Raw genomic sequence first — 12,964 nt, forward strand, 5'->3', positions numbered from 1 at the left:
TAACTTTAAACTAGTTTGAAACTTGAAAGCATGCTTGACATAGTGTTAGACTGATATACTTAGGGATTGCTAGGTTAACTGGATGGATTTTTGGGAGCTGAAGAGACAAGGCACTGAATGTGTCAAGGTCTGGTCCTGTTCAGGTTAGTACTTAACTGTGGCCCTCCAAAGTCTTAAGGAAGGCATTACTTGTGATGATGTGAGGAAGAGGTAATGAACTTCCTAGCTCATTTAAATGCTTCTTTAATATTATAAGCAGTCCAGCTACTTTACCAAGTTCCACATGAGCTGTTACCCAGCCTAGTTTGTTTAGAGAATAGCACAATGCAAGCAGATTGTTTATGCTTGAACTTAAACATCTTTTTGTACCACATGCAAAATGGAACCATGACAGTCATCTCCCTTGTCTTTCCACAACACAGCTCTGTCAGGTGCCTGTCCAATCCATTGACCTGTTATTCTTTGTGAAGTCAGAAAAGACCTCTTTTCTACTTATGGCACCTCTGTCCACACTATCAGAGCCAACTTACGGCTGCTTGAGCTGGAGGTGACAGACACTGTTGCACTTGAGCCATGCAGTTTCAGAATGCTTCCGTTGCCCAGTAGAACATAGAATTAGGTGCGCAGGCTAAGATATAGCTATATATGCATATTGAAACACTTGTTTACAATGTGCTCAGCCATTTTTATTTAAGACAAAAAACCCCTCCACTTCCTATTGAAATATTTAAGGAATGAAGTATAATGCATTGAAGTTTCAGAATGAGGTAAAAAAATCAGAAGGCTGGAAATGGTTTTTTGTTGCAAGGTTGGTGAATGAAGCTAACAAATTACCACCAGTTTTTAAACCTTTATGTCCTTGAATAATATCCACTATCAAATTACAAGGGCAGCTAGAAGCAGCAAGATAAGCCTACCAGCTCACTGTTTATGAAGGCTTTCCAGAGCTCTTCTTCTTCCTTTGTGATGAACCTTCACATGGTTACAGTTGTCAGGCAATCAGGATTCATCTCTGTTAGAGAGGCAGGGTGCTTGAAGGTGTAGGAGGAGATTGAAACGCTATTCAGCACTCTCCTTAATCACAATCCATGGAACTTGTAGATGAATTTATTTTGAATTATAAAGTTAAAGGTATGTATAATCTACAAATCTAAATCTACATATTTTCCCAAAAGATGCTCGATTGTAAACACTGCAGGATGTTTTAGGGTTATGGGAGCTTTTTTATCTGTCATTGTTCATTTGCCTTAGCCCAATTTACATATTCTGTGATGCATTGCCACTTTGCTTACAGTCAGGATGAAAGGCTGCAGTTACGAAGCTTACACCCTCTATAGCTCTGCTCACTATAAGAAAGAAATACTACATTATGAAAGCATTAGATCTGTTTCTGAAGCATCACTGCAGTGTAAGTGAGAATTTCAGGACCATCTTTTATTTTAGCTGACATTCATTATCTGATTACTTAACTATATTTGAATAGTAATTACAACATTTTCCAAACAACATGCTATTAGATTCTGATACTAAGAGGCTGATTACAAGTGAATTAATTACACTTTTAGGGCACTATTAAAAACCTGGTGCAAGGCAAATTTTCTCCAGGAGCAGCACAGGAGAAAAACGTGTATCTAAAAAAACCAAGAAACACAGAATTACTTCCACTTTGTTAGTAATCCAGTATGCATAAATAGCTAGCAAAGAAGCTGGGGTGTCACTGGAGAACCAGATCCCAATTTAATTTTCTTTTATTAGTCAAAATTGATAGAGCACTGTAATCCTTCTAAGAAAAGGCTAGTAGCTTTTCTTCTGAAGGAGTTCCACTTGCTCGTATTGCTTTCCACAGCTGATTTTTGTGCTACATGTCCCTTTACTTATAGGAGAGCAGCTTTGCTGATCTCAGCCCACAGTGACCATTGCTAAGGAAAATGTTAGTTTTGCCTCAAGTTTGGCTAGATACCAAAGTTTTTCTTCCTGTCTTGAATTGCAACACCTATTTTCAGAATCAGCGTGGCCTCTGACATATAGAAGGGTATGGTCCTAAAGAACTGCCAGATTGTTAGAGAGTCGCATTAGCTGAACACAAATAATGCAGTCTACTAGATTAGTTATTTCCATAGCTTCTAATGTAACAAACAGCAACTACAGTAAGTTCTGCATGCCCAGCTTTCGGAAAGTCAATTCCATTTCTTGACCAATTAGCTATTTGTGATTGCAACACTATAGCGAAATTTGGTGTAATTATTTACTTTGGGGTTATTGTTTTTCCACCTTATTTAAAGACAGTGTTATTTAAGGACATGTTACATTAATCTACCTGATTAAATTAATACTGAAGTGTGACTTTGCTGGCTGCAGGAGTGGAGAGGGTCAAGAATCTTTGTTTTGTCCATTCTTTAGTAGTCAAATGCTCACCGACACTGTTTAATTAACTCTAATTAATCTTATTCAAGAAAAGAGTGAGCTGTATCAGCTGTATCTTTAGATTACAATGAATTTCTACAATTTAGCAACATTCAGAGCTATATTTTTCAAGGAGCTCAGCATTTGCTACTCTTCAGGCACGTGAGTTGTTCCCATAGGATAGCTGAGGACCTGAAGCAAAAAGTCTTTCGAAAGTCCTGTGGGGATATTGAGTTTCTCCTGACTGTGTAACATCAGTGGTTAACATCCTCAATTCTGAGTGCAGCTGAAAGCTAAGAGGAAACCTTACCCTGTTGGCATGAGGAGCTCCTGCAACAGGTACAGGCCTTCAGATAGTGGCTGCTGGGAAGACTTCTTGTTTGCTACTGTGAACACATCTTTTCCAATAGGTTCTTCCATATTGAAGAAACCAGCTTGGTTATAATCAAGGTGCTGAAGGTGCAGTTTCTGGCAGTAAAGTGTTATTTTCTGATAGTGGTAACTACCTTAGAAGTGGTGGCTTTGAAAATCCTGTACACCCAGAAGTCTGAGTCCCACAAAACTATGTTTGGTGAATGTTGGTGCCAAGAGAAAGACCTCTCAGTAGCTGCCTATGCACAACAATCATGTTCACCCAGGCTTTCACTCTACTGGGGGAAGTTACTATAAAAAAATGCTATATTTTACTAAAAAAACCCCAAATGTAAAAGTCTTGATACCTGGGAAAATGAAAGAACTGTGTGAAATTCAGCCTATGCAAAGATCTCAGTGTTCCCATACACAACATTTAAGATGCGGTTCAGCAACTAAATTCGGCAACAAACCACCTGATGATTTAAGGGGCCCTCTGGAGACTAGCAGAATATAAATCAGTTACAGTAGTAATATCCACTCTTTCCCCCTCTCAGCTAGAACATAATGCTTAGAGATCAGAGATCAAGCTGTTCCATCTCCACCCAGGAGATGTTTTCCTTTCACTGGTATAGGAATGTGGTGACTCTTCACTGAGGTCAGTATCACCACTAGTGATTAAAGTAGGTGTGAAATATTCTGAACTGACATAAGTTTGGAAGCCGGAATATTCCATTTTACCTTGTGAACAATGTAATTTAAACTGACAAACTTTCAGGATTTAGTTTGGTACAAAACTGTGGCCTTTGAAAAATGCATTGGCATTAAGATTAATGCTGTCTCAACCAGTATTTAGCAGGAACTTGATATCCCTTTGGGGCACTTACTGTAACCTATTGTTCTCATACTATTATCTAACACAGAGGCCAAGATTTCCAAGAGGAATTTAGTGCTTGCCAGTACTCACACAGAGACACTTCAGAGATGCCTACAGGGGAAATTTTGCTTTGCACTTTCTGGAAGTCATATCCCTCAACTGGAAACCTGCAAATCAAAGAGCTCCAAATCATTGGATGCTTTTCAAAACCTTGCCACAAAATGTCAATACAATAACTGAATGAAGAAAAGGAAAAATCAATTATAAAGAATGTTAGAGGTCAAGAAAAATTAAGAAGCTCTATGTGCCTGTTACAAACATTACTTTTTGATCTAGTTCTGTGTTGCATTTCCATCAAGCAAATTGTAGTACCTCAAAACGATTTATCACTAAAAACAAATATTGCTCACCTCTCCTGCAAGCCCAGTAAGGCAAAACTGGGTAAAGAATTGGTTTCCTGGTTCCCAGCCCAGTGTTCAACCTGTGAAATCAAGCAGGTTGTCAGCTTCCTCTATTTGCAAAGACCAAAATTCAAACAACAGGTTTAGAACCATCTCCTTTCTCCCAGTCTCTCCATACGACTTTATCATCCTGCCCTGTCCCTAGGGCAACTACAGGACTTTACAAAAGTAAGATGTTTTCATATATAGTGTGTTTTAAAGTCAAGCAACTTTGATTATTAATCCTGCTTTCTTGATTCTTGTTCTTTCTCCACCTCTACATTATTGCCTGCTGGAGCTGTTTGGTCTGGATTCCTTCTGAAACCACTTGCTATTGATCAGGTGAAGTGATGCTACATAACTTAAAACTTTCCCAAATAACTTTGAAATTGTCAATTACCTGTACAATTATCCTCTTTGAAAAAGACGGGCTTTCCAATTTAATTCCAATACTTACAGTTTTAGGATGTTATGGTTTGCTGTATGCCTTCTCTTACTCTGTAGGAAAAAAAGGAGAATTAGAAGGGGATTTGTAAGTCTATTAACGTGTCTGCTATGCTGAAGCAAAAATTCAGAGAAGTAAAAAGTAAATTTACAACCTATTTTGCACTGAATATATCAGTGCTTTTGTAAAAACACTATTTGCTTCATTTTGTCAAGCACTTTGGTATCCTTGACACTCGCAAGAAGATTCTTGGTACTGAAAGAAACCTCCTGATTAGATGGTTCGTTGGCAGCAAGGTACAGAATACTAATTGCAAATTTTCACCTGCATTGACAAGGCCTGATCTAGCATTCATCTGACACTGGAATTGCTTCTCTGGTGATGTCAGCCACATACAATGCCATAAACTCTCATTATTTTGCAGAAATTTGTACCTCACAGATTCACTTTGTTTTGCCTACCTAAGTGTGAAATACCCGAGACACTTCACAGGAAAAACCAAGACCATGTCCAGCTGAGTTTTGCACATCCAAAACCTCTCTAGGCTATATTATCTTTAGCTCAGTTTCTCTTCCACTCTTCCATGAAGTCACTCACCTGCTCCTGACAAATTACCAGCATTCTAATTGCCAGTGAACAAAAGAGATTTAGTAAGAGCTTGAGGTCAGTCAGCAACAAGGATTTTGTAAACTCACGTCTTCCACTTGTAAGGGAAATCACTTTATATGACTTAACTGTTCTAAATTCTGTTCTAATTTTTTACATTAGATTAAAGCTACAGTAACATTTTATAGACTGGAGAAGAAGTACCAATTACTTCAGAAAATCACATGTAAATGTGTTTGACCTAGAAGACATAGTTCAATAAATATTACACTTTAGATTGGAGCAACATCAAGTAATCTGAAAAAAACCCCATACCTAGCAGTAAGAGGCAGAAGATACACAATTAATCAGTACTGCTATCGTCTGAAAGTTGAAAGTAGCATTTATATCAGGCAACAAAAGATATTAGATAGTGAAGTTTGTTGTCCAGAGTTGCAGTAAAATATTTCAGAAGACATAACACTGATACCACACTGCACCATAATTATTTTAAAGAAGCAATCAGAGTGGAAAAGGGCAACACTGGTGAAAGAAAATGGCAACATAAACCCTTTTTCCGTGAGAAAATGGCATAGACTCTGACTTATGTGACTGCAGAACCTCGTCAAAGCTAAGCTGTGCTGAGAAAGAATGGATATTATGTTTAGATGTTATGTTGCATTGTGTGCAAATTTTAATAATGAAGTACTAGTGCTGCAGAAATTTGAACCCTCACCTGTAGGCACCTTCATGGAATCACAACAGCAATAAGTTAAATTCAAAGATGTGGGTAACTCATGAAGAAGAAACATTTGAAGGAAGCATTGAAAAATGCATCACTAAGTTTCAAAGAGGGTGAAAAAACAGTTCTTTTGGCTATCCTAGAAGCAACTACATTTTAAAAACTTTCAGAAGACACAGGATTTGTTCATACACTGGTGATATGCCTTGTACTAACCACACAGTTACTTGGCAGATTATTTAACTCAAATGTCAACACACGTGTTTACATACTATGGGTATGTGCTGAGATCAGTGGCATATCTTCATGTCTGAGGGGTGGTAAGTTTGCTTACAGCACAGATCTTACACATACTTGTGTAACTTTCAAAAAAGGTCTCAATTTAATAGGTGGGACTGCTTTCTTGGAGTTTTTACCATGTATACCTCAGAATCAAAAGCCTAATATTTCTTATCAACAACTTTGTCTCTTTATTTCTGAATATTCAAAGGATTAGGTTTTTTAAAATCAACTGGTATGCTGAATTTGTAGGTCTTCAGTTATTGTGATTCATAGGTAGATAGGTAAGTTTAGGTTATGGAAGCTTGCTTATTAAAACTTAGAATATTAGTTAGAAAATTGCACATGTAGTTTTATGAAACTCCTAGTCTTGTAACCCCACAAACAGAGCTATTAGAAAGACACAGCTATTTCTTGTAACATAACTATTGCTTAGCACTAATAGTTTCAAGGCTGGCACATTCCTAAACAAAGTTACTATTGCTTAGCCCTGACAGTTTCAAGGCTGGTATGTACCTAAGCAAAATTATTACGGCAAAGCTCTTATGTTAGTTCTACACTCGAACATTTGGACATTGTACATGACTGATCAGCTGCATCATTTAGCCCAACAGAAGATTTCTCAGACAACAAAACAGTATTTTCAGGTTTATGTTGTAATGCCTATATATTTTACTAGTTAATTTTAAACAGAAGCTGAATAGACAGATGGCAAGGAGTGAAAAACATCCAAACAACTGTAAATGTACATATAAAACAAAAGGTACCGCTAAAAGAGGGATGGCAAATGCAATTGGTCATTTAATGATATTTAAGTTCATAGTTTCCACTAGGAAGCCAGTTCATTGTGATGTTCATAGCTCATGACATTTGGCCAGGAAATTCAGCCTGTGTTGCCATTGGAGAGAGCAGAGCTCTTTGAAGCCCCTGAAGAACTGAGGGTGGAGGGGGGAGGCGCAGAGGAGATGGAGACTCAGCCTTCGGAAGTATGGAGGCTTCCTGAGAAACAGACACAAGAGCTACTGGGGCTGGGAAAAGCAAAAGAGGCTCTGGAAAAAAAATGTGCCACAAGGTTTGCAGTGGGTGAGTGCAGCTGCACATGAATGAGAAAGAGCCTTGCAGCAGCAGAAATTCTAAAATCATTCAGTTCACTGAGCTGGAAGAGTGGATGTGAATGTACCTACCCATTATAAGAGACTTTGTTGAAGTCATTTTAGCATCAGCAGTCTGCTCTCTACTCACCTGAGGCCTTAAGCATGTGCTTGAAGCCTGCTAAGTGTACATGTAAAGTTAAATGCATTATCAAAGGTTTCCTGAATTGGAGATTAAGATTCCCCTAAATGGGGGAGGACAAAAGACAATACCATATTTATTGAGCCTTTTCTGTTTTACAGTCGTATAACCAAGCGATGGCCAAGCAGATTTTGCAGGGTTGTTCTGGGCTGGAGAGTACCTGCCTTCTGCACTGTGGCAAAGAGAGCAAGTGTGAATCACTGAGGGCTAAGGGTTGACGTGCAGATGGTGGAAAGAGGAGATTCACTGTCAAACAGGCAGCTCATCTTTCTTGGCTGCATAGCCTTGAACCATTCTATGGCAATCATTGTTATGGTATAGCTTACCCGTAGTAAACATACAGCCTTAATGCCTGGGTTTGTGAGGTGCTGAAAAAGCCGAGGTTTGTACTGGGATTGTAATATCTGAACGTGGCTGACAGGGGCTGATTCTATCTTCCTTCTCTTTCACTTCTGCAGTCCCAGGCCAAGACTTTATTAAACTGTGAAGCAGGTTGTAATCAGTGGATTAAGCATTAGACTTAGAGGTAACTAAGAGCAGAAACAGGGCATTGCCTGTGCCACAGAGTGGTAAGAGTGTCATTACTGCACTGCTGTGATGGCTGAGAAAAGCTCCACTGAGTGCTAGCAGACTCATTGCATCTGCACCAGCCACACTTGGCCCAGGTAACTATGTTACCTCCTGAATCTGAGAGTGACTGGTTTCTCTATGAGCAGTCCAAAATTAGAACACAACCTGATGAAGGTCAGAGGACCTGTAACAGTTCACCATTATTATGCTTTTTAATGATGGCAAAAGCATTTAATTCTATTGTAAATGATAAAAAAGATTGTGGAAGAGAATAGGCTAATATCTAACTACAAAAAAAGAGATTGAGAATGGGAATGTTTCATCTTTTTATTTAATTGCTAATGAAGTAATGAACAGGGATAAAAAGGCAGAAAGCAGGTTTCAGCTGATTTTACTCAAGAAAGCATGAAGTGTTTATAGTATGACTCAGAAAGAGTGTAATACAATGGAGGTTTAGTGGAAGATAATGAGTGGTCTCTTTTGAAGGAGTGAGCATTGTGCCTCATCTGCTGTGCAGTGTCAGCCAGGCAGAGCACACCACACCACTCACCACACAGCTCAGTAAGACTCCAGTCCAGCGCAGACAAATCTGCACCAGGTTTGAAAAATCACTCGGACCTGCCGAAGTAAAACCTTAACAACCACAACTGCCTTTTGAATCAAAGTCTGTAGGTTTGCAGCTAACAGGCTGACGAGGGGCACAGGCAAAGATGCCTTGTAGGGGACAGGGTGCCTTGAGTATTACCTTAGTTTCAGAGATGAGGAGAAAGCAGTGAGGATCAGCACCAGCCCTTTGGACAACAGACAACTCGGTGGAGAATGTCCTACCAAGATGAATATGGATCATTCAAGAATTAACTCTCTACTCATCTTCTACCTCAGTTTTTTGCTGCTCGTCCATTTAAAAAGTAAGATTTGCACTTTTTCTTATTGTTCTGACATGTCCTCTGGGTAGATGGCTAGACCTGCACTTCTCGTAGGAAACTTGTGTTGTCAGAAGGCTTTAAAGATTTGATGGAGATGCCAAAAAAGATTTCATCGATGAAACAAAGTTGTATGAACTCATTGCATATTAGCTTTTCTCATCTTTGTGCTTAAACTTCTTGTTTAAATGAGGTTTGAAGCAGTTTTAATACCTTGATTCACAAATTGAAAATACAGCAATAAAATGTTCTGTTAAAACTGTACCTATACCTTAAAGTTTGCATTTTGATACCATTCATCCAGTAAATTTAAACCTACCTGATTAAAACAGATTAATTTTATCCTTTGCTAAAGCTGTTTCTGTTATGTGTTTTACTAGCACTCATTGCTTTATTGCATATGCTTTTTTAATTACAACCTCTAGAGAAATCAGTTATTAAACAAGTGTGATATATTTGGTGTTTTTAAATATCCCCATATGAGGGAGTATAAAAGTCCAACTATTTTTATAGAGAAAACGTTCTCGGCAAACTTCCACGTAAACAGAAGTATGCAAAATATTGCAAGTCACAATGGGTTTCCTTGATAGTTGTGTCAGATGGTTGAGAGTAAATACAAGCCAAGGAGGCTAAATGGCCTCAGCTGGTGAGGCTAATCAATGTGTGTGAAAAGCAGTAGCTCTTGAAAATGTTTAAAATGAAGACAGGCAGGGTGTGTGTCTGTCTGAGGAGGCTGTTTGATTTGTGTCTGTTGAGCGTGAATTGCAATAAGACAAAGCTTTGAGCAGCTGCCATTAAACAAGAAGACTTGGCATTAGCGTACAGTGTTATATAATCTGGGTCACCTTCTGTTGCCACATCACTCAAATTGTTACTTGGACAGTTTACAGCCCAACATAAATTAAAGACTGAAAGGCAAACAGATGCAGTTGGGTCAACCAGCACTGAAAAAACAAAACCCCCACATACAGGAAAAAATACAGAACGTGATAGGAAAAAAAAAATTATCCTAATAGTTTTCTTACTTGGGGATGTACTGATATGAACCAAGGAAGCCAAAGTGTTCTTTCTAAATTAACTCATGACAGGATGTACCCTGAAAAAAAGGAGAGACACTGAATCTTCCACTTGCAAAAGTAATTTTTAAACTCTATATACAGTAGGATGAACCACCTGAAAATCTCTGAGACAGTCAGACATCTAAATAAAAGAAAGTAACAGGAATGATGTTAGTTGAGAAAAAAATCATTTATACATGAGGCAGGTAAATTAGAGCAAAATGTAATAGGCTTTAGGAAAGCAAATAAAAAGCTACATGCTCGGAAAACTCAGAAGATCACATTAAAAACATCATGCATGAAGAAAGCATTGCTAGAATGTAAACGAGAAAAAAAGCTCCCAAGAATCGATTTAAAAAAGATCAACACAAGTTTTGGCGTTTAGCTTGGGTGAGCTCTGCTCAATGCAGGATGTCAAAGGAGGAAAAAGTACTTGCATGTCGTTTTGTGCCTTTTCCTTAGCACAATTGGCTGGGATGACATTTCAGATGTGGCAGGAGTTTTCTCTGGGTTGTGGCCATATGGCCAGTCTCAAGCAAGAGGCTTGTGATAGAAATTGATACACCAGGATGGAGCAGCTATAATGGGAACCAGAATCAGGCTCAGGACCATATCTGTGTCTATCAATGCAGTACATTTAATGATATTGATAGGCATTTTCTCTCAAGAAGTTGGTATGCCATTTGAAACTGGTAATTTCTGTTAACAGAAGCAGAAATGTGAACAGATGAGACAGAAATAGAAGCAGAAGAATCAACCATAGCTTCTTCCTCACTTAAAAATTAAAACTGAGAAAATCCAAGAGAGCAAAGCTGAGGATAAAGCAGAACAGAGGTGATTGCTGTTATTTATAAGTGCTATATCAGCTTTTAATTTTTTAAAATCAATGTGCTGAACTTGTTTTCCCCCAAAAAGATTCTAAAGTCCTGCTTAAAGTCTTCCTTATTATGTTTTATTTTAAACAAATTGGAAAATAAATAGCATAGAAATAAAGGCTTCCTAAAAATATACCTGTATCCAGCTTTTTTTTCCAGGTTATCTGTTTTCCTAAATAGAGGTGTGCATATATTGAGAAGTATCCCATAAAGACAGTAGGTCTATTAGTAAGAGTTGTGATGAGATTAAAGCATTTTTAGGGATGTTGATACATGAAAACAAAATATTGTAATATAGCATAAAATTGACATGTTGAACTAAAAAAAGAGAACGATATTAAAATAATTGTATGCCCTCTTATTTGCAAAATAGATCATGCAGACTTCATAATATATTATGAGATAATATTCTTTAATTCATATACAACACTTAGGTGCTGAATTAATGGCAAACTTTTATTGAAGTCTTCTGATTGCACATAACTCTTCTGTAAAGCTAAAAACTAAGATGTTAAAGAATGTAGTCCTGTCACTTGTGATTCCTTTTGAATCCCCAGGATAAGCAAAAATGATATTTTACCTTTATTATCACTAGTAACAATATACAGTGTCAAACTGTAAAGCAACAGTGATTTCAACCTGTAAACCAGAGCCTTGCTACAAATGATATAGATTTTTTTTCTGTGTGTTCAATTTCAATTGTATAAAAAGCTTATGGAAAGGCAATTTGTAATTAATTTAGTCTACTGGAACCCCCAACTGATGTGTGATGTTGTCAGATGCAACACCTGTATTAAGTCAGATTTAAATGAAGACTGATAAAATAATGCTCAGTATCTTTCTATTGCAAGTCATTCCTTTATATACCAAAAAGTTTCTCCAGCTCATAGGTGCTCAAGTCATACCTATCATTGTATCTTTTTTTTACTAATTTGCTGCATTATTTTTATTTTCACAATCTCCAACACACAAAACCTGAAGATGTCAGACTACACAGAATTATTTTACACAATTATTTTTGCCTCTGCAGATCTGTAGTGCTAAGGGAATAGGAAATGCTACTTCAATTGCTAATGCAATTTTAGAGCCTCAACTTCTCCCTTTTTATAGGCAAATTCATTTATGCTTTGTGCCCATAGTTACAAGCATTTTATGCACGCCCTCAATTCGTGTTGCTTTTACATAGTGTTTTCTGAACGTAATTTGTTTCCACAAATTACACCAACTGAATTACTTACATAAAATCAATCTAGGTGGCATACAGAGGTGATCAGCTTTGTATGAGAAGGGACCATGAATCATTACATCCAACAGTTGACAGGAACTACGCCCCAAATCCAGAAAAATGTGGATAACTAATTGGTGCTAAATTATTGTCTAACAGGAGAGCCAGCATCTAACTCTGGGTAGAGAGTTGCTGAAGAATGAGAGCAAGAGAAATTTTGATAAATACAGGTATATGTAGGCATCAATTTTGGGAGTGATACTGTCTAATTCAGAATCTTTTACCTTAATCCAACAACTCTATTTTTTTTTTTAAACAAGTTTTACAATGTAGAAATGTAGAATTCACTAATTCTTCTTCTGTCACTAATGTAGAATTCTCTTCTTTTGGCAGAGTCAGTAAAAAAAGTATTTAATTTCAAAACTACTTTTCTCCATTTTAATGGCTACATGACCTTTCAGAAAAGATTAAAAAAAAATTACTATTCATGATAATTCCTCCACATGTTCATAAATTAAGAATGGAATTTCTTTGGGGATTGTTGTTACAGTAAGTAAAATATCTGAGCTTTACTTACACCCCTTTTCTGCCCCTCTGAGATTTTGACTACACAATTTTTTTCCCATGGACAAGATCTTTTCATTTCCTGCAACTATTCCCATTACTCACACAGCTTCTAATTACTGCTTAATTACTTCATTAGGAATAAAGCTCTACTTATGAAGAGATTTGTGGTTTTGCTCATACTGCTCACCCGTCATGCACACTCAGATGATGCAAAGCATTGTTGGGATGTGTGTTTGATGAGTTCGTAGCCAGATTGAGTGCTTCAGCAGATCCTCATTAGCCAGCCCTGGAGTGCAGTGGCTGTCAGAGCTGCAAGCAGTAATGTCTGAGC

At 37.6% G+C, this 12,964-nt stretch overlaps 1 protein-coding gene across 1 annotated transcript in view; it reads left to right on the forward strand.

The window, feature by feature from the left end:
• CRB1 (crumbs cell polarity complex component 1) overlaps window positions 1-12,964 on the forward strand; it is a 109,648-nt gene that overhangs the window by 5,840 nt on the left and 90,844 nt on the right. Inside the window, exon 2 of the mRNA XM_062003957.1 lies at window positions 8,736-8,893. Within this exon, the coding sequence (XP_061859941.1) occupies window positions 8,736-8,893 (158 nt within the window). The remainder of the gene's footprint in view (window positions 1-8,735; window positions 8,894-12,964) is intronic.

Source organism: Colius striatus, chromosome 10 (assembly GCF_028858725.1).
Source record: "Colius striatus isolate bColStr4 chromosome 10, bColStr4.1.hap1, whole genome shotgun sequence".
Classification (NCBI taxonomy): Eukaryota; Metazoa; Chordata; class Aves; order Coliiformes; family Coliidae; genus Colius; species Colius striatus.